The sequence below is a fragment of the Bactrocera oleae genome, chromosome 2 (genome assembly GCF_042242935.1).
Source record: "Bactrocera oleae isolate idBacOlea1 chromosome 2, idBacOlea1, whole genome shotgun sequence".
Classification (NCBI taxonomy): domain Eukaryota; kingdom Metazoa; phylum Arthropoda; class Insecta; order Diptera; family Tephritidae; genus Bactrocera; species Bactrocera oleae.
In genome coordinates this window covers 14965200-14986718 of record NC_091536.1, presented here as the reverse complement: position 1 = coordinate 14986718, position 21519 = coordinate 14965200, and the positions used below count along the sequence as shown (strand labels likewise).

At 34.8% G+C, this 21519-nt stretch overlaps 2 protein-coding genes across 3 annotated transcripts; both read left to right on the top strand.

The window, feature by feature from the left end:
* Positions 1-10458: 10458 nt before the first annotated feature.
* LOC106620513 (UDP-glycosyltransferase UGT5) lies at positions 10459-14219 on the top strand. Its single transcript, XM_070109644.1, has 3 exons — positions 10459-10924; positions 12373-12632; positions 12710-14219. The coding sequence occupies exons 1-3, from the start codon at positions 10681-10683 to the stop codon at positions 13766-13768; spliced, it is 1563 nt and encodes a 520-aa protein (XP_069965745.1). The 5' UTR covers positions 10459-10680; the 3' UTR covers positions 13769-14219.
* Positions 14220-14645: 426 nt separating this feature from the next.
* On the top strand, positions 14646-21157 carry LOC138857306 (UDP-glycosyltransferase UGT5-like). 2 transcript variants are annotated; one of them, XM_070109655.1, is made up of 4 exons: positions 14646-14749; positions 14871-15080; positions 19331-19590; positions 19667-21157. In XM_070109655.1, the coding sequence occupies exons 2-4, from the start codon at positions 14873-14875 to the stop codon at positions 20723-20725; spliced, it is 1527 nt and encodes a 508-aa protein (XP_069965756.1). In that variant the 5' UTR covers positions 14646-14749; positions 14871-14872; the 3' UTR covers positions 20726-21157. The 2 variants fall into 2 exon arrangements, with proteins under 2 accessions (XP_069965756.1, XP_069965750.1); XM_070109649.1 differs by having other exon boundaries at positions 14668-15080.
* Positions 21158-21519: the final 362 nt, after the last annotated feature.

Here is a 21519-nt window from a genome sequence, read left to right as displayed (position 1 = left end):
CTTTCATTCCTACTTGAGTATCCATAATTGGGATGGGTGTGTTAATTCATTTAGATTGTTGAATTTTTATTAGCTTTGAAAGTTTTGTACTTAATCATCTTAGCATGGCTGTTACAAGAGCTTAAATTACTCAATCTACAATACAATAACATCGGGCGTGACATTTATATTTCGCCTTTGTCCTTTTTTGTTTCAACATTCATTGCGCTGTCGATTATTCACTTTATGTCTTTTGTTAGTATTTCGTCGCTGGTTTTATGTTTTGACGGCGACTTACGGCTGCATATGTTTATGGAAAGTTTTAGTACTATCCATGCATATATACATTAATATGAGCGCTAAAAGTGAATGTATTTCCTTGACAATCATTGGCAACAATATTTATGATTTCTTGCTTATCTTTCTCTTTTATGTAGCTACAATATGGCATCAGATGATGAACAACTTAGATTGAGCTAAACAGATTGAAAACCGAAAATAACTTAGTTCATACCATCTGAAATGTTATGGTAAAAATTGCCCTACAAAAAATTTGTTACCAAGCACTTACTAATTGACATATGGAGTTCAAACTTCACACAAACATAAAAAAAAAAATTGTTTTAATTTAGGAAAAATATTAACGATGGAGTTGGCGAATGTAGTTTAAATGGACCAGTACGAGTCAAATGTGATCAGATGGCATAGTAATACATCACATCATCACATCACATATGTCACTAAGGTGTTCTGTTACGCTAGAAATACCCTGTTCAGTTTATAATAAGAAGTTTTAGGCCTTAGCTTCTAGCTAACTGGTTATTAATGTATTAAAAGTCATGGCAGACATGTCCCCCGCTACTGTTGCAAACCATGGTGGTTAGTCTTCTTTAAAGCACTTTCATATACCATATATATTTTTTGTCAACGACCTGCTAAAAGTTGCGCAAATTGTTGGATCTTATGAAAGGGCATTGTATTTGCTTTAAGTTGAACGGAAAAAGAAGCGCCACACTTTTATATTTAGAAAAAAAATTTTAATTTCTTTCAGCCTATAGAAGTAAGCGTAATCCTCAACCATTGTTGTAGCTGCATTTGTTTGACATTGTTTAAGTGTATATTATACAAAATTTCTCTGTGACTGTTTGTGTAACTGAGATTAGCCTTGAAAAACGCCAGTTGCACAGCTCTGAACGCGCTATTATTGTTCACTTAATGCATCTGCAACACATTTACAACGCTTGCAGCTTGCAACTTTTCGACGATGCTTTGTTTTCGCTGACTTTATCTTACGCGCGACTGCTGGCAAAGAATGTACAAGTAAAAGCGAAATGGGCACAACATCGGCTAATTGTAAGTAATATTTGTTTTAATTTTTTGCGTAACTTTTCTTTTTTAATCTTTTATATTTCTTTTGTTCTCGAATTTTCTGCTTTCTGCTTTTATACACGACATCAACATTCGCTTTGGCATTGCTGCACACATTTTCTCTAACGTACGAGCTTTTTCTATTATCTCTGTTAGCTCGCCGTCTTAGTCGCTGTTTTTATCTCTTATTACTCGTATTTACCTTGAGTGTAAATTTGGCTTTTATATTATTGTTAGCTCGACATCCAGCTTAAGTGCATTTTTCTCCAGAAACGATTCACTATTATTATTTATTGTTTTTTTTTTTTTTTTTTGATTTGGTAGCTTTAATGAAGATTGAGTGCCCAACCAAAGTGAAATTATTTCAGTTTTTCATCAAAGCGTATGAAGTTTACCTTTTGCTATTTAGTGATGTGGTTAAATAGACTAGAGATAGTTAAAAGTGTCATAACTCAAGGTAAAAAAAAATAAAAATAAACAAGTATGGAAGGGCCAGCTTGAACATTTCGATTATATTACATTTCCCTCTGACAGAAAGTGGCTCCAGGATCAGCTACTGATAATCACACACTCACTGTATCCATCTGTGGTACTAAAAGAGAAATTGGGAATAGCACCGCAGCTATAATATTGCTCACAGATGCATTCTTTATAGCATAAAAGAATATACAAAAAATTTAACTTCATTTTGACCGGCCAGTTTACAGACAGTCAAATATCTCAAAAACTGAGAGACTAGTTCGCGTTTATACAAACGGACATGGCCAAATCGACTCAGCTCGTCACGTTGATTGTTAATGGTATATATTTGTATGATAAATGTACTTTATAGAATTTCAGACTTTTTTTTTTGGTGTTACCAACACTCTGTTAAGGGAAGAATTAGAAAAGATAGATCTAACAAAGAGGCAAGATAGATTTGTTATGCGGTTGAACAACTTGCTGTCCTGATTTCAATAATTATTGGACTCCGTAAAACCTAATTATTGACATTACTAAATGGAGTGGAGTACTTAAGTTATAGCATCAAGAGCTCAAACTGATTTGCCAGCAGAAAAAAAAATTTTTTTTTCTTGAAACTATTACTAACCTAAACACGAGTTTAGTGGCGATTTTGGTGCTCCACAGTTTCGTTAAACTCTAATTAAATTTTGTTTCAATACAGCCCTTTTTACAACAGAATTGGACTACAAGAATTAGGTTTTTCAATGTAACTTGAGCGCATTATTGACAAGACAACTTCAAAGTTTATTAAACATTCTTATAAGAACATATGTTTTAACGCATTTAATTAGCGATTCTTTATTCTCGTAATATTTTGACTAGAAATGGTGACCCTGATCCAGATGCTTATGTGTGCTAAATAGACGCAGGACAATGCTAAATAAGAATTTGAAAGTTTTAGGAATTTTTCGGGCTATATAAGGAAGCAGTTTCTGTGAAAACTGTCATCCAACCTATGGTTGCAGGTTTGTAATTCGTTTTTTAATACTAAACTGTGGAATTTAAGTTATCGGCGTTGACTTCGTTATGACAGACTACAGCACTAAATTTTATTTATTTTATTGATGGAGAAAATATAGACCATGGATGGTGAAAGTATAAATAAAAAATATTATAATCTAACGATTTGCTAATAAATTCAACATATCAAAGCAGACGACAAGCTTTAACCCACCATTTTTTTAAAAAATTAATAAAAGTTCTCCCTTTTCGAGTATGGTGTAAGTGTTTTTTTTTGTGTTTTTGTGAAGTACAAACAACTTGGTTGGTCTTTGCGCAGAATTTATGTGCACAAAACGGATACAATTTACGGTTGGACACAGCAGGGATCTGACTAGTTGGAGACCGACATGTACGTGTAACAGCCGAATTTCGAAAGCAAAAACTACCAACACCATTGCCTACGTCTGTGTAAATGGGTATGTGTCACTGTTGTTGTTGTATTTTTGCACTGACTTTGCGCCATATTTGGCCTCAATGGCCGAGTGCAGCAAAGCAAACACCTGCAGTATGACAACAAATATAACAACAAACATAACTAAAACGAAATGCTGAAAACAGAACAGATATGCGGGCGTTTAGGGCACTAAAGAGACAGGCACACACACACACACACCAACATACATACTAGGATACGATATGCACATAAGTATCACGCTTGGGCGAAACATCGCAACGAAGCTGGGAAGAGCTGGAGTTGGCCAGGAAATATCAGCGGAGGCAGCAGCTGTAGTGCTATGCAACGAAAAAAATAAGTGCCATGAAAAATGGGTTATGCAGATGGCAGTGTGTCGAATAGAAGGATTGCCAGGAAAGTGTTTCGAGTGTCCGAATTGCCAAAAGTGGTGAGCGGGAAAAAAGAAACGATAGAAAAGGTGCGCCAAAAAAAGACTGACGCAATAGACAACAGGTCTGCCCGCATATAAGTCATGGCAGTTAGAACTATGCCATCTACTTCATTCGACATTGGATGCTATTCAAGCTGTATAGTCTTTGTTTAGCCGCTTGGCGTGGCCGACCTACATACATGTAGGTACGTATGGCTGCATAAGTAAGAAATTTTCGAATATATTTAGTGTCTGGTTGCCTTTATGTACGCGCAAGCACACATGTGTGCGGCTCGGTATTGTCGACGCGCCTTCGTCAACTCGAACATCAGTTTTAGCTTCATCGGTATTCAGACACTTTGAACGGAAGCAGAAGAAGAAGCGCAATTCAGAACCTTCGAGGCGTTATAAAGTGGCAGTGATTTGTTGTCAGTGGCACAAACTGTAACTGAAGTGCTTTTAAGTAAGGTAAGTAAGTTGGTAGCATTCAGTAGCCATTGTATCCACATGCTTACAGATGTAAATGTGAAAAACTCCCAACAAATATACATATACCTAGGTGATATAGACTGAGCAGAGTATACGTGTCTATTAAGAAGTATGAAGAGTTGCTGCCAAGCTCACCAGTTGGAAGATGAGGACACTGCTAGAAAGCAGAAAATCTGGCTTATTACCTGATACCGTATTGGTAAAAAAAATAATTTATCTGCAAATGCACCGAAGCAGTCATACTCTTCAGAGGTGCACTTATTGTAGCAACTTTATGTATTTGTAACTAAAGCAGAAATCTGAAAATGTTTAACATAACAGAACCTGACTTTGATAGGTAGTTTATATGACAGATATCGGCGATTCCGATAAATCAGCAACTTCTTGGGAAGAAAACGATATCTCAAAAAATTAATTCGCATATATGCAGATGGATGTACAAACAGACAGACGAATATTATAGAATCGACTTAGCAAACTTACTACCTGTTTAGGGTATGAAAAAAGAAATTGAGTAACCGTAATGTTGGTGAAGAAAATGTAACCGCTGTTTAGTGTCATTTGCTATTCATTATTTGAAATCTTCGCTTATTAATTTTTTTCCAATAAGTTGTATGGCTTGCTACAACATACTGGAGGAATCATTTAAAATTACTTTTAAGAAAGTATGAAACAGTAATGTCTGCGACTTGCAAGAAATTGAAAAAATTTAATTTTTTGGTAAAAAGAAATGCGGTTTATACTCAAAAGTTTCTATTCCAGCTCACGTGCACACATGCAATATTTATGTTACGCAACCGCACTGGCACACCACATACTGCATGTTAATATAACGCATACGCCATGCCATTTCTAACGGTTAGGTGCAAATGTTTGTTACTAAGAAGGCCTAGTTGCTAATTTAAAGTCTTAATTGCTTGTCATCAAGCAGTTTAAACAGCTATGAGCTTAAAAGACAACTTTTTTGTAATTCAACTGCCAAATCAGTCACATATAGCTTTGTAAAAAAATAATAATAATTTAAATAGCTTTAATTCTTTCGCAGCACAAGGGTGCACTATAACTTTAATAATTATGCGAAGAGTAAGAAAATTTCCTTTGTGGCAGCTCCTATCCCCCAAATATTCTTGTTACGCTATTTTAGGCACAAACAAAAGGCAACTTTTCTTGATTGCATTCACAGCTTACATTTTACTTGCCTTTTGCCATTTGTGTTTAGCGCCAGCATGCAACCAGTTGCATACACTCACACGCACATATCCGCCGCATATGTTGCAGGACCGCCTGTTGTTCGCTAACACCACAGCATCTACGCTGCCGTTACTGTTCGCCTCGTCTGCTGCGGCTACCAACAATTCGCCTCCACAACAATTTACACAATTCACCATGTGATGTGTGCTTGGCTTGTAATATCTTTTGAAACACTCGCATTCTCGTTGCTTGCAATTAAATAGAAATTGAATTCGCTGTTGTACCGCAGGCATTCCGTAGTACTGCAATGTTGCATGCGCACACTTGCCAAGTGGAAATTATGAATTTCATACCGCTCCTTATGTGAAATTTCGTTGGTTGTGCTTACACATTGCTAAGTAACGCAAAACATTTTGCATATTATAAGAGCCACGAGGAAAAAGTAGACTGTAGTGTATTAGTGTATATGTGCGGCGCTGTTATTATTTCGAAATTATTAGCAAGCTAGTGCTTAACGAGAAATTCGCTTCAATTTTCGCTAAATGAATTTTGATTTCAACTTTTGATTGCTGCGTTGCGCGCTAATGGCTTTACTGCTTTCGTATTATAAACTCTTAAACTGTGTGGTGGTAAAGAATGCACACATACTTCACGAATCAATTAAGTATCGAGCAGCAGCTTTCATGAACCTGAAATACAACGGACCTTTCTACTTTCTATTAACTTTAATACGATAATTTTATATTGAAATTGAGTGTCTTCAGCAGCGGTAATTTCTTCAAATCAAAAGATGTTAGCCTTGGTAGGAATATAATTGTCAAAACAAATGAGATTATAAAATGCTAATAAACTTTTAGAAAACATTTTTCGCTTCTTACTTTAACATACTTCGGATAATGAAAAAAAGAAAAGACGTTAACTTTGGTTAACCGAAGCAATAATACTATTCACAAATACAAAATATTCCTTTCAAGAACTCTGATGAGGCAGTTTCTAAGGCAGCTGTTTGCTACAGTGATCCGATCTGAACTAATCCTTCGGAGATTGCACTATTACTTTAATCCATACCATGTTTCTAAAAGTCTTAAATATCTCGTCAAGTGAAAAAGTTTTCCTAACAAGCACTTTATTCCGATCGTTTAGTTTGTATGGTAGCTATGTGCTAGAGTCGGATATCGGCGGTTTCGACAAATAAGCAGCTTCTTGGGGAAAAAAAGGAAGTGTGGAAAAATTCAGACAAGCGGACATGTCTAAAGCCAATCAGTTCGTCATGCAGATCATTTATATATTTTATAATGTATCCGACGCTTTCTTCTGGGTATTACAAAATTCGTGGCAAACTTAATATACCCTGCTCACGGTATTACAACTGCCATAATTGCTGGCAATGACGGTGGAAGGTTAGAGAGAATATAATACTAGTTATTATTTTCCTTTACAGTTCGAGTTTGGTACACGATTCCAGCAAATTTTTTTTTATGCTTCAAAGTGTGTATGTATATTTATACACACGTCTATTTAAACGCGAGCAAACACTTTTTTTCCATATAGCGAAAAATCAATCATATATGTACACTCTGATATATTTTTCTTCGAATTCATATATTTTTCGCTGGTTCCTGTTCATAAAGAAATGAATTTGTATGCTAAAAGCAGTAATATACAAATAAAATATTCGGCGGAAGCGACATTATGCGCTTTTCGAAATATGAAAGTAAATTTACATACGCATATGTGTGCAAGTGTACATACGTAAGTATATATGTATATAAGGGTGGTTTAAAACAAAAAAAGTGTTTTTTATTTCGCTCCGTATTCTGAAAAATTAGTATTCCAAGTATGAGCTCTTAATAGTAACGGGAAGATCATCTTAGAGGTACCTAGGAACCTATCTATCAGAGCACGAAGCGAAAAAACGCATTCTTTTTTTTACCTAGACTAATATATGTATATATATATATATATATATGTATATATATGTGATTTGCAAATAAGCGCTTTGCCAGTTGTTGCTTCTGTTAGCATCGTGTCGTTTCGTTAGCTCGAAGTTGATTTCACACACACTTATTGTCTATATAAGTTTTCTACTCATTTCCTTGCTTTTCAATTCATTTCCGTGCGCTGCTTTTCCTTTTGCATTGCATACGGTCCTTTGTTTGTTTTCAATTTGTGTAACTTTTCTGTGCAAAAAAATAAACGCGCTCCAGAAATGTGCCTAGACGGCATAGCTTTCGTCTGTGTTGCGCTTTAGCTGCGTATTCATTTTCGTTTTGCTTATTTGCCTATTTTGGCAAAACACATTGCTTAAATTTCTGCAATATTCTGTCAACCATTTTCATACCCTAAACAGGTTATATTGATTTGCCACGAAGTTTATAACATCCAAAAGAACACGGCGGAGACCCTATAAAGCATACTTGTATACCTATATAAATGATCACCGTGACGAGCTGAGTTGATTTAGCCATGTCGGTCTGTCTGTATATACGCGAACTAGTCCCTCAGATTTTGAAATATTGTTTTGAAACTTTGAACATGTTTTATACTCCCGAAGAAGCTATTAATTTGTCGGAACCGCCGAACGAATGGAGTTAAGTGCTTGCATGAAAACTGTTTTCATTTGACGAGATATTTGAAACGCATCATTATCTAAGACAACAATGGTATTTCCCAAGAAATTGTTTTAAATGGACTCAGCTCGTCATGCTGATCATTTATGTTCCGTGTTTAAAATATTTAATATTTTCCCCAAAATTAATCGTTACCTCTAATGAGTAAGTTGTGATTATGTTGATATGGACGGTACGTTGGTGCAAGACCGCTTAAGGACCTAGTAGAGAAAACATATTGAAATGCAATTCATACTGGTTGTCCTTGCATTTTTTATACCACCGTCCCGTCATACTCCATGAAGCATTGCTTCAGTTTTAAAAAAATGTCTCCATATGAAGAATCGGCAAGCGTAGTTATAAATTTTATCTTGAAATTATTTAATCTTAACCTTAGATAATATTAAGATCTTCTTGAAATTCAAATATTATTCTGTAAATTAAAATTAAACAACTAATGCAACAAAATGTATAAAAAACCACACCAAGTAACGAAACGGCATTTTTGTGGGCAACAATCGAAGCGTTTGAGAACGAATATCTTCAGTTAATAAATAACGAGCTGTTTTATTCATAGTCATCAACCATATTTTCATCTCTTTTTAATACTTCTGCCTCAATTTAAAATTTTGTAGCGCTTGGCTTACTTTTATAGCTAAATGAATGTAGATGTAATATAGAAGTCTATACTCAACAAAATAATTTGAATTAAATTATATAGTAAGACAAAACATATACCAATCAGGTAGTAAACAATAACCTGTATTAAGAATATACATATAAGCAGATAACTTTTGTGATATACATTGTATACAGTTATACTTATGTATATACTGACATACATACAATCATCGAAATGTTAAAGTTATTTTTAAACACACAGCAAACAATTTTGATAAAGTACAATAAAACAAGAAAATATTGTAAATCCAGTAATTCATAAGTTGTTGTAATATGCCGTTTTCTTTTTTGTTTGTTTTTATTTTTATTTCTTGTTTCTCAAAAATGATTCGTTGTGACCGATAATGCTATATAAAAATTTAAAAGTCATTGCTTATCCCTGTCGTTGCATTACTTGCCAAATATGTGATCTCATAAAATTTTTAAGGTTGAGTTTGTACTCATATAATAACTCTCTCCTCATTTCGCATGCAATATACTCTTTACTATAAGAAAGCTTTATCATAATACCAGAGTATACTTGTATAAGACACATGTGTAGGGGTGCATACCATAATAAAGCATTCTCTTACGCGCGATTAGAAGAGAATGTCAGGTTATCATTGAAAGTTTCTCTAAATTATATAATTGATCATGTTTTGATATTAGAACGGGTGTAATGCTTTGAACACAAAGACGACTGCACGACAGCGAAATTTTCTTGTCGGCAAATGTCATCTTTAAGCCAGCATTTTGATCATTTTGAAAACGGCAGACGGCGACATATCAAACAGCTGATGTACACAATTTCGTTGTTGCCAGTTCGATTTATTGTTTTAAATTATCAATTCTTAGTACAAATGATACATATGTATATCATAGTATGTTCGTAAAATAACTTTAGACTTGTTAGAGCTTTGAATAATTTTACATTTCACATATTAGTGGCAACAATACAGCTGCCCATTCTCGTCGACAAAACTAGAAATGGCTTTAATTTAGCGACAGCTGCAAACCCCCTGTTTCCGTTAAATCGTGCTGCTGTCTAAATAGCTGTGCTCTTAAGAACGTGGGTATTTCAATATTTGACAGATGCTGCCTGCGCTTGCCGTCGTCTATGTGTTCAGTGTTTAAGCATAAGTGAGTTTCTGTTATTTTTGGAACACACGACCCTAAAATATGTAAGCGTCTATATTAGGGTGCTCTACTAGATTAAGAACATTAAAATTTATAAAAGCTCAGAAAATAAATATTTGAAGAGCCGGCAGATATGTATAATACAAATTGGTTATATATATGTATGTATATATGTATATATATACAACGTATATTGGCTTAAAAATATTGTGGGAATATTTGATGCCGACTAAGAGAAAACATTTTTGTCTGTCTAAATTTCAAAGCAGCTTTAAATGTACAGCTTTAAGTAGAAAAGCGCGAGCTCTAAAACAATCGATAAACCTTAATTGTGGAATATGCGCGCATATACTTACATACATTAGCACTAACGATTATATCAATAAATGATATCACATTTATAACCTTTACTGTAATTACTGGGCAGATTACTCATACAATTATTATATTGTACTCTTTGACGCTTCGCTCACAGTCGATTGGCGGTTCTCTCAGTAGCAGCTGAGATTACAGTAAACATTGTGCACGAGCAGGAAGAGTATAGCCACATACAATACGTAAATATGTAGGTTTGTATGTAGATATACTCAACTATAGAACAAGAACTTGCAGAAGTGCTTACAAATATACAAACAGCTGTGAATGCAACACAAATCTAACCATATATATATATGCAGATATATAACGGAATATTGGTTTTGACGGTGGACAGTCAGTCACTACTCTTAAAATGCGTAACATTCGATTAAATATAGGAAATTTTAGAGAGATCGACGCAATTGTAGTATTGTAGTTTTTAATTGTGTAAAATTGCGAAAAAAAGAGAACCTTTTTTTTAATTACTTAACAATTCAATTGTTTACCAACGTTAGACTTCATTTATTGTGTGCATTTTGTTGTGATTGTGAAATAAATAAATGCATTTACTAAGTGTCATATTAATGGTCACAGCTCTGCTGTGTACCGCCAATGTGCAGGCCTACCGCTTCTTGGGCATTCTGCATACCGGCGCCAGATCGCATCACATCGTCGGCTCATCGCTGTTCAAGGAGCTGGCGCGTAGAGGTCACCAGGTTACTGTCATTTCACCATTTCCACTAAAGAAGCCGCTGGAGAATTATGTCGACATAGAAACACCTAGAATAAAGGCAGTCATGGAGAGTGAGTGCTATAAACTTAAGAGCTTAAGTATTATTTGTCGTTACTCATTATGCAATCAATTAAAAGATATGCATGTAATATTGCCGGCAATGCAAATATTTTTTCTTTGTTTTTCGTAAAAGCTCAAGTGCAATTCAGTGCGATAACCGCAGCGCATGCATGAATAAGCATATACGTAGACTTATGTACGCGATTATAAGCAAACAAGTGTTCAAATAGCAACTTAGCTATGTATGTAAGTAACCTTGTTAATTGAAAAACTTTCAGTGTGTATATGCATAGACATGCACAAGGTACAAGTGCACTTTGCAATTATTTTGTATTAAGGGGGTTTTCTAGTCTAGAGACATGAATTTTAGGTAATTTCTAAAGTGTCGCAAAAACAACGCAATCAATATTTTTACTATATAAAAGTTAAACATTTAAAAAACTGGCAGATGATGTAGTCGGGGGTCTCAAAAAATTGACACATAAGCATACCCATGTTTTCAACACGCCTAGTCATCTAAAATGAGAAAAAAAGATTATCAATCTGCAATCATATCGCTATTGTAAGTAAGTAAAAATTTTCGTTTGACAAAATTGCGTATGTTTGAAAAACGATTTTAACATTTTTTTTAATTTTCTCGTATTTTTTAAAAATAATAAAAATTGAAATTTGGAAACTCGGCTAGTTCATACTCGAGAGAGGTCTATAAAAAATATTTTCTGAAAAGTTTAAATAAATCGTGGTTATCTTATTGAAAAAGTCTGGTCTTAGAAAAACGCATTTAAAGTGCAAGATTAGCTCTCGCTTATTTTTAAATATGCATTTTCATTTTACATAACAAAACTCGGAAAACATGAAGCATAAAAAACAGCTATGGTTACCTAAGAAAGTTTCGACTATCAAAACTTTTCGTCGATTCACTTTCCAATAAATGATCTTTCAACTTTTCCATACTAAACTTTGGCAATTCTATAAATGTAATTAAAACAATACCCTTCCACGTTCAACGCTTTGACAAATACGTATATATATTATAGCAGTTAAACTTATATTTCGTATTATATTATATTCATAGTTATATGTATGTATATATGATGTTTAGTATGATCGCAGTTATGATATTAAAAACTTCAATATAGAGAGCGGCATATAAAACATATAACTGTCATGCATATAAGAGTTGACTGATAATTAAAAATATATTAACAAAGCTCTTATACAATTTTACGAGGTAACATTATAATCACTTGTGCTTTGACTAGGCAATTTTGTTATTACTTTCACAAGTGTTTTTTTTTTTAAGGAAGTGTTGTTGAACTGAAAATTACCTACAACTATATTTAGATTAATATACACATGTTTCTTAACATTACAGCTAAGAGTCGAAAAATTAGTAACTTAAAATAAAAAACAAATATTTTTCTTTATACTTGTATATATTTGCATCTGTTATTCGCAGGCTCCGCAGCTTTTCTTCTGCAAATTAGTGAGCGGAGTGTTATAGAGAATGTGCGGAATTTCCATGAAATGGGTCTTAATATGTCGCGCACATTTCTGGAAGAAGACAATGTTAAAGCACTACTTGCTAGTAATCAGACCTTCGATGCAGTTATTTGTGAAATATTTCTCTCTGAAGCGCTATATGGTCTAAGTGAACATTACAATGTGCCACTAATAGGTTTAGGCACATTTGGCGCACATCCCTGGAACACAGATATGGTAGATAAACTAACGAGAAAACAAATTACTTTAATGCAAATTAAATATTTTATTTTATTTTTTGTTTAATAAAAAAGGTCGGTTCACCCAGCCCCCCTTCATACGTAGCAAGCGCTATGTTGCCATTCAATGATCGCATGACGCTGTGGCAACGTGTGGGCAACTTTGCATATAATATATTCGAACGTTTGTTGCTCGATCTATATTATTTGCCGAAACAAGCAGCGATTTATAAGGAATTCTTTCCGCACAATAAGCGTGATATGTACGAGGTGCGTCGCAACGCTGCATTAGTGCTGCTCAATCAGCACGTGTCGCTCAGTTTTCCACGTCCATATGTCCATAATCAGATCGAAGTTGGAGGCATGCACATTAATCGAAAACGCTCACCACTACCTGTCGATTTGGAACGATTTATCAATGAATCGAAACATGGAGTCATCTATTTCTCAATGGGTTCCAACCTGCGTAGCAAATTTTTGCCTTTGGAAAAACGTAAGGCAATACTTGAAACATTCCGTGGCTTAAAACAGCGTATACTATGGAAATTCGAAGATCCGCAACTCGAGGGCAAGCCGGATAATGTATATATAAGTGAATGGTTTCCACAGGACGATATTTTGGCACACCCGAATGTGAAAATCTTCATTACACATGGCGGTTTACTCAGCACCACAGAGTCCATTTATCATGGCAAACCTTTTATTGGCATACCGATCTTCGGCGATCAGTTTCTCAATATGAATCGTGCCGAAGCTGGCGGTTATGGCATAAGTGTGGATTACACTAATTTCACGAAAGAGAAATTCAAAGTCGCTATTGAACGTATGTTGAATGATGACAGTTATGCGAAGCGTTTGGCGGCTATTTCAGCGATTTATCGCGATCAACCAATAAATCCGTTGGACTTGGCTGCCTATTGGGTAGAATATGTGGTGAGACATAAGGGAGCCAAGCACTTACATTGCGCCGGACAGGATTTGAGTTTCATACAATATCATAGTATAGATAGCATGCTGATCTTATTTGGTGGTCTGGCTTTAGCAATTCTGCTGACCATGTTGCTGATACGTTTAATATGGGGTTGGTTGCAATTTGCGCTTGCTCGAAAGGATATCAAGGAGAAGACACACTAAAGTGTGAGAATTATTGCAATTAATGTAATAGTGAAAACTTGTATTATATAATTCTTATGTTATAAAAATTATCCGTTTATAATTGTGTAGTTGCTTTGAAAGATAATAACTATATGCAATGGTTTAATCTAAATAAAAAATTGTTGGTTTCTTGGCGGTACTATTATGTAACATAGATATTGTAATGATCGTCAATTGTGGGCAACTGTCGCAAACAGGTGTTATAGTGCGTTTCATAGCAGCTCTTGGCAGCTTATGCACTTCACGGAGTTGGGATGGTATGACCTTACCGTGCTGGTGTACCAAGACAACTCAACTTTATCGAATAGTTGATTTTTATGAAAAATTAGAAAAACGACGCCACAAGGTACTGTCTTTCGATATACGTATTAAGGGATTTTAAAAATTGAATAAACGTTGTAATTTAACGAAACAAGACACGATGCGTAAATCGTTCCGTGTAGTTCACTTTGAAACATATCACTGTCATGCGATGCAATGTTTTTGTTGTTATGAATTTTCGTGCTATGTTGTTGTTGTTTACAAGCTATAGTAGTTTCCCAGCTGTAAGATCGGATATATTAATTATATCTCTGCTAATGTTTGTTAGGGTTTTATACATAGCATAACACAAATAATTATTTATGGGCTGTAATGAATTTATTGCGCGTAACACTAATTTTCTAAGGGTTGCGCAAACCTGTTATCAGCAAGAGAGTGCTTTGAATAATACTTAATAGTTGTACTTAAATGCATTTCAGAGATAAAATAGTGCGAAAGAGCAATGCAAAATAGCACAAAATAGAAGCGTTCGCTGTAGATATCAGTTGGCAATGAGTTAAATAAATAACGGCACATCTGTATTGACGTTGGTCAGTCAATTCATATGCTTATGATGCACAGCAACCTACGAGAAATCAATTCGGGCAAACATCGACGAAACAGTGATTTGTAGTGCTTAGTTATAAAGAAATTGTGAAAGTAATTTTGATAACTTAACGATTGAACAGTTTACATAAATTCCATATTTTTAATTGTGTGTTTTTGTTGTGAGTCTTAAGTAAATAAATGCATTTACTCAGTGTGATTTTAATGGCCATAGCTATGCTGCTGTGTGCCAGCAATTTGCAGGCCTACCGTTTCTTAGGCGTACTTCATAGCCGGATCAGATCGCATCACATCGTCGGTTCATCGTTATTCAAGGAGCTGGCGCGTAGAGGTCACCAGGTTACTGTCATTTCACCATTTCCAATAAAGAAGCCGCTGGCGAATTATATTTATATAGAAACATACAAATCGGCACAAATGGACTGTGAGTTTAGTGGCCACATTTAAATATATATGGATTGCTGTGTAAATAGAATTCATGACCGGGATTGTGTCATATAATATTTTCACTTAAAACAAGTATATAAGTATAGATTTTGGTACAAAATCAATTAAGTTTTGAATATTATAATAGACTTAGTCGTTCAATAATATAACAGACGAACAGTTGTGAAACATCACTCATTGAGACTTGTCATAGATAAGTTTCAGTAATCTAGTTATTTTTTCAATGACATACTTGTACTAGTACTGTTATTTCTAACCACCCATCCGACAAAGCACACGGTGGGTCTGCATTATTTGTTGTAAATACACTCAAATGCTAGAAAGTAAATAGCATTAACTTAATAAATATACAAAACGGCGCTCTTCAAATTAAAGGTATGCATATTTATATAACTACAGCAACAGTGTACCTGACTGAAACTATTTTTTCAAAAGCTAGATAAGCATTCATTGCAATTACGGACTATAACGGTTAGCATCCTTAATAGGTTTCCACACATAATTAACCCAAATTAACCCAAAAAGAAACGCGTCGAGTGGGAAAAAACCTTGAAAAATTATTACACAAAATACGGATAATGTTATATTAAAAAACTGGTTTGAATTCTCAATAGTTATCACTAGTTTGGATATAGCGCTAATGTCTAGCGATGAGATAGACTTAGTAGTGGAGAAGTTTACAAAGGCCATCCATTACGCAGAATTGCTTTTTACTTACTTTAAAGAGCAAATCACGTCAAAACACCATTACTATATATTCTGTAGAAACGGCTAATAAAAGAGTTAAGAATGTTAGACAAAGTAACTAAAGATATGAACTCGAAACTACGCGAAATAAAATACCAATAGACAGCAAATCAAATTCTATAGAATTTAGATACGCATGCAAACATTCCTGAACATAACCTTTGGAAGTCAACCAAATACTTAAACTTAAAATATCGTCTGGATTTGATATAACTGATTGATTTAGTGTTAAATACCTATCTCAAAAATGTGCGAGACTTCTTACATTTTCCTACAATGCTCTACTCAGACACAACCTCTACCGAAGTCAATGGATATGCGCTAAATAACAATGTCTCCAAAAACCCAATAAACCAGAACCGCCTTTCTTCATACCATCCAATTAGTTAAAAGTTCCTTTAATAATTCCTTTAAGAAGAATTTTGCCTATTTTAGAGAACTGAAATAACCGGTAACATGGAACCACTCCGCATTCTTTTGCATGCATGCAGCACTGCGCAAGGGATTTCTTAGATGTTGCGAAAGCACTCGATAAGGAATGGCATCCAGAATGAAACAATATTAAGTGAACATTAATTTTATATATATCTCATATCATATGAAAGTGTACTCTTAAACGAGCATTTTGGGCGCCGTACTAGAATATTTACAGCTAATCTATTACTAAAACACTGTCCAACCGTGAAAATTTAGCGGTAATAAATTTACTAGACAAAAGTTGGAATGTTAGACGCCTAATCAATTGTCATATTGTAGACTTTTCAAATAGATGCTAACATATGTAATTAATTTCATTTCTAGCAAATATATATAGTTAAGTCTATTTAGACATGCCCGCCTATCCGTTTGTCTGTATCTATAGTATATGCGAACTAGTCCTACAGTTTTTAAGATATCAATCTTACATGGGCGATTTACACACGCCCATTTCTCTGCAATCTCTTCGCCAGCTTATTTGTTGGAACTGCCGAACCACTATGCTATAGTTCTGGCATCATCACCAATTACACTGGTCTGCAAAAAAAAAATTTGTTTTCTCCTTCTGGGTTTCATGCATGAATTCTTTATATTTTGTGCTCTAAACACGGAATTCGACATACAAATAAGTACCACACGTAGATTTTCCATAAATTATTTATTTAATTAAAAAACAGAATTATTAAGGTATCAATTATTATTATAAGAAAATTAAAAAATATGACGGTCCAAGTTTTACAGTGAAAAATCTTAAAGTATGATTTTATGATGATAAGATGATGTTATTTTGTAGTTTTTTTCCTTTTCATTGTTTCCATTGGAGTTTCTCGGGGAAGTGACCAACAGAAATCAGCAAGCATTGCTGCTGACCATTTCCCATTGTAGCGTTTTTCAATCTGCATTATATCTTGATGAAACCTTTCACCATGCTCATCTGATACGGCTCCAAGATTTTCAGGAAAGAAATCCAAATGTGAGTCCAAAAAATGAATCTTGAGTGACATATTGCATCCTAAAGATTTATAAGCAGAAAGAAGCTCCCGAATGATTTGTCGGTAGTTGTCAACTTTGGTATTCCCAAGAAAATTATGACACACTTTCACAAACGCCACCCAAGCTCTTTTTTCTGTTTTGCTCAACTTCGATTCAAAAGCTTCATCTTTCATTAGCTCACGTATCTGCGGACCTACAAAAATCCCTTCCTTCAATTTTGCGTCACTGATTCGAGGAAATTTGGTTTTTAAATATTGAAAACCTGCACCATCTTTATTCATCGCTTTCACAAAGTTTTTCATAAGTCCCAACTTTATGTGAAGTGGTGGCAGAAAAATTTTCTCACTTGGGACTAAAGGTTTCTGAGATACATTTTTAAGCCCAGGAGTTAAACTTTTTCTCAGAGGCCAAGATTTTTGTTTGTAATGTAATCTTGCGCGACTGTCCCATTCACAAAGAAAACAGCAAAACTTTGTGTATCCTCCTTGTAATCCAGTAAGTATGGCGACGACTTTTAAATCAGCACAAATATTCCATAGGTATTGAGAATATTGAATTTTTTCAAGTAATACTTCTAGGTTTGCATAATTTTCCTTCATGTTTGTAGCATGTGCAACGGGTACAGATGGGTATTTATTACCATTATGGAGTAGAACGGCTTTTAAGCTTATTTTCGAAGCATCAATAAAAAGTCTCCATTCACTTGAATCTCCTGGAAAACTCAGTTCTTCAAGAAGTCCTACAGCATCATTACAATATATCACATCATCTTCTTTGGAGAAGTAACTTGTAAAGTCTTCTTGCCTAGGGAACATAAACTTCATGCAAAACTTACCAAAATAATTGATATAGAGGTATAGGTAACGGTGATCAGCATCAGGTGATGATGCTCTCAATATGTAATACATTATTATGACAGCTTAATTATTGTATGTAAGAGAGATAGCAGTAGTGTAACTCTTAGGATAACAATGTTAAGTAGAATATAGGATAACTTAACCCTTAGTTGTACTAATATAAATGAACTTAATATTAACCTGTGAATGCATGAATGAAATAAATTTAAAGATATGTTTAATGTGGGTGTCGCCACATATACACGGCTTGTAACGTAGACACACAAAAAAGTGGAAAAAAACCCAAATTTTTGAAATATAAAAAAAAAATTCATATAAAAAAATCTAGACGTGATGGAGAAAATCGGCCAACGGGGATCGATTCAGGACATTTGAATCGTCATATTTATGACCAAATTTTTTAAAGGAGGATTTCATTGCAGACCAGTGTTATTTTACCAGCAAAGTATGATAATTAAAGCAGGGATAATCAGTAAAATGTTAGTCACTATCTTAAGTTTCCGAGTTTGATTGCTCACCAAATTTGGGACAACCGTCTTCTGGTAATATTGTTAATGTTACTGTTGTTGTAATGGTTATCTACTCCCGCTTGGATGGTAAGGTTCAGTTTGATTGTCTTCGAAATTATCTAACGGCAGGAAACGAGCTGTGTCGACGGGGTTGGAGCATACGGAGAAAGCTGTTAGATAATTGGTATTCGTAGAGCATGCAAAGAGGTGGTTAGTGTCATGCGAATACTCGTTCCATGCTCGACATATGTATATTTGGTACGTCGGAGTCGATTCTGTATAAGTAGGAGCTTAACCTGCTACAGTACCTTGCGCAAGGGCCACTCGGGATTCCCGTGGCAACTCGAGCTCTTCGTCTGCAATGGCAGGTAGTAAGACTCCAAGTACGCCTTTCACTGATAGGGAGCCGGTGAAGGTGTTAATGGCTTCACTGTGAATAGCGGTCAGTGCATGTCTGAAGATCGCTAACTTTCGTAAAAAGATTACTTATTTTCAGACAGAAAAAATTTATCCAGCATTATAAATTATTAAATATTGTCGAATTTTTTTAAGGTTAAAATAATTTTTGTTAATTCGAATTAATTTATTTTAACACTTTTAACAAAATATGTGTCCATAAATTAATTGATATCTACTATATATAGCCGCGGGAGGGTTCCTTTTGCAAACCACCGGAGGGAGTATTACAGAGGGCATATGGAATTTCCATGAAATGGGTCTTAATATGACGCGCACATTTCTAGAAGAAAGCAATGTACAAGCGCTAATTGCTAGTAATCAGACCTTCGATGCTGTTATTTGTGAAATATTTCTCGCTGAAGCGCTATATGGGCTAAGTGAACATTACAATGTGCCACTAATAGGTTTAGGCACCTTTGGCGCACACCCCTGGAACACAGATATGGTAGATATTCTAACGAGAAAACATATTATTATAATACAAATTAAATATTTTATTTATTTTTTGTTTAATAAAAAAGGTCGGTTCACCCAGCCCCCCTTCATACGTGGCAAGCGCTATGTTGCCATTCAATGATCGCATGACGCTGTGGCAACGTGTGGGCAACTTTGCATATAATATATTCGAACGTTTGTTGCTCGATCTATATTATTTGCCGAAACAAGCAGCGATTTATAGGGAATTCTTTCCACACAACAAGCGTGATATGTACGAGGTGCGTCGCAACGCTGCATTAGTGCTGCTCAATCAGCACGTCTCGCTCAGTTTTCCACGTCCATATGTCCATAATCAGATCGAAGTTGGAGGCATGCACATTAATCGAAAACGCTCACCACTACCTGCCGATTTGGAACGATTTATCAATGAATCGAAACATGGAGTCATCTATTTCTCAATGGGATCCTATTTGCGTAGTAAGTTTTTGCCTTTGGAAAAACGTAAGGCTATACTTGAAACATTCCGTGGCTTAAAACAGCGTATACTATGGAAATTCGAAGATCCGCAACTCGAGGGCAAGCCGGATAATGTATATATAAGTGAATGGTTTCCACAGGACGATATTTTGGCACACCCGAATGTGAAATTCTTCATTACACATGGCGGTTTACTCAGCACCACAGAGTCCATTTATCATGGCAAACCTTTTATTGGCATACCGATCTTTGCTGATCAGTTTCTCAATATGAATCGCGCCGAAGCTGGCGGTTATGGCATAAGTATGGACTACGCTAGTTTCACGAGAGATAAATTCAAAGCCGCCATTGAACGTATGTTGAATGATGACAGCTATGCGAAGCGTGTTGCGGCTGTTTCAGCGATTTATCGCGATCAACCAATAAATCCGTTAGACTTGGCTGCCTATTGGGTAGAATATGTGGTGAGACATAAGGGAGCCAAGCACTTACATTGCGTCGGACAGGATTTGAGTTTCATACAATATCATAGTATAGATAGCATGCTGATCTTATTTGGTGGTCTGGCTTTAGCAATTCTGCTGACCATATTGCTGATACGTTTAATATGGGGTTGGTTGCAATTTGCGCTTGCGCGAAAAGATATCAAGGATAAGACACACTAAAGTGTGAAAATTATATTAAGACGTTAGTTGTTAACTACTTATTTGTACCCTCAGATATATTACCTGATTTAATGATAATATATTTTAGTAAATAAAACGATTGCCGCGGTAAAGCTATTGAATAACATTTTTTATCAACTTATGCAATTATAATTATATATTTAATTTGTTTTTGCAGTATTTTTTTTCTTTGATATTGCTTCAAGTTTTTTCTAATTACATTATGTTCAAGTTAGAATTTTTGAGCGTGGTGTCCTATAAGTAATATTTATTGAATAAAATTAATATTTTTTCAAATATTTGTATTTTTTTACAATACATATAGGTTATTCAGAACAAAACATTATTTTTGGCAATTTAAATTAAAATACAAGACATTTATTAATATTAAATATTATTATACATGTATCCATTAAACATATTCAAAAACTATTTAAACCCGTTTTTGTGATTTTGTGATGCAATTGTGCTTTCATTTCCAGTGAGAAACTATAGGGTTATGGTAACTGAAATAAGAAACATAAGTTTGAGACTTGATATCCTCTAAATATGTGGAAAATACCGCGTCAAGGGTGGTCCCCTTTTTTCAAATTCACTTTGTCCGAAAGAAAAGTTATCAATCGCTCGGATTTTTTTATTAGCGAAGTTGATGTTGTAACCGCCAGATAGAATAAGTGGAAATTTATTACAGTTGATAATACGATTGAAATACTTAATTTCAATTCTAGTGTTCAATTAAAAGGAGATAATATTCAATGCAAACATTTTGCGCATACTTTGTGATCGTGTTAAAT

Bases quoted from the DNA above. Each gene is read 5' to 3' on its own strand.
- LOC138857306 (XM_070109649.1), top strand. From the start codon at position 14,837: ATGCATTTACTCAGTGTGATTTTAATGGCCATAGCTATGCTGCTGTGT. The intron at 15,081-19,330 runs GTGAGTTTAGTG...TACTATATATAG, and splicing joins CAAATCGGCACAAATGGACT to CCGCGGGAGGGTTCCTTTTG. The intron at 19,591-19,666 runs GTAGATATTCTA...TTAATAAAAAAG, and splicing joins ACCCCTGGAACACAGATATG to GTCGGTTCACCCAGCCCCCC.
- LOC106620513 (XM_070109644.1), top strand. From the start codon at position 10,681: ATGCATTTACTAAGTGTCATATTAATGGTCACAGCTCTGCTGTGTACC. The intron at 10,925-12,372 runs GTGAGTGCTATA...TGTTATTCGCAG, and splicing joins AATAAAGGCAGTCATGGAGA to GCTCCGCAGCTTTTCTTCTG. The intron at 12,633-12,709 runs GTAGATAAACTA...TTAATAAAAAAG, and splicing joins ATCCCTGGAACACAGATATG to GTCGGTTCACCCAGCCCCCC.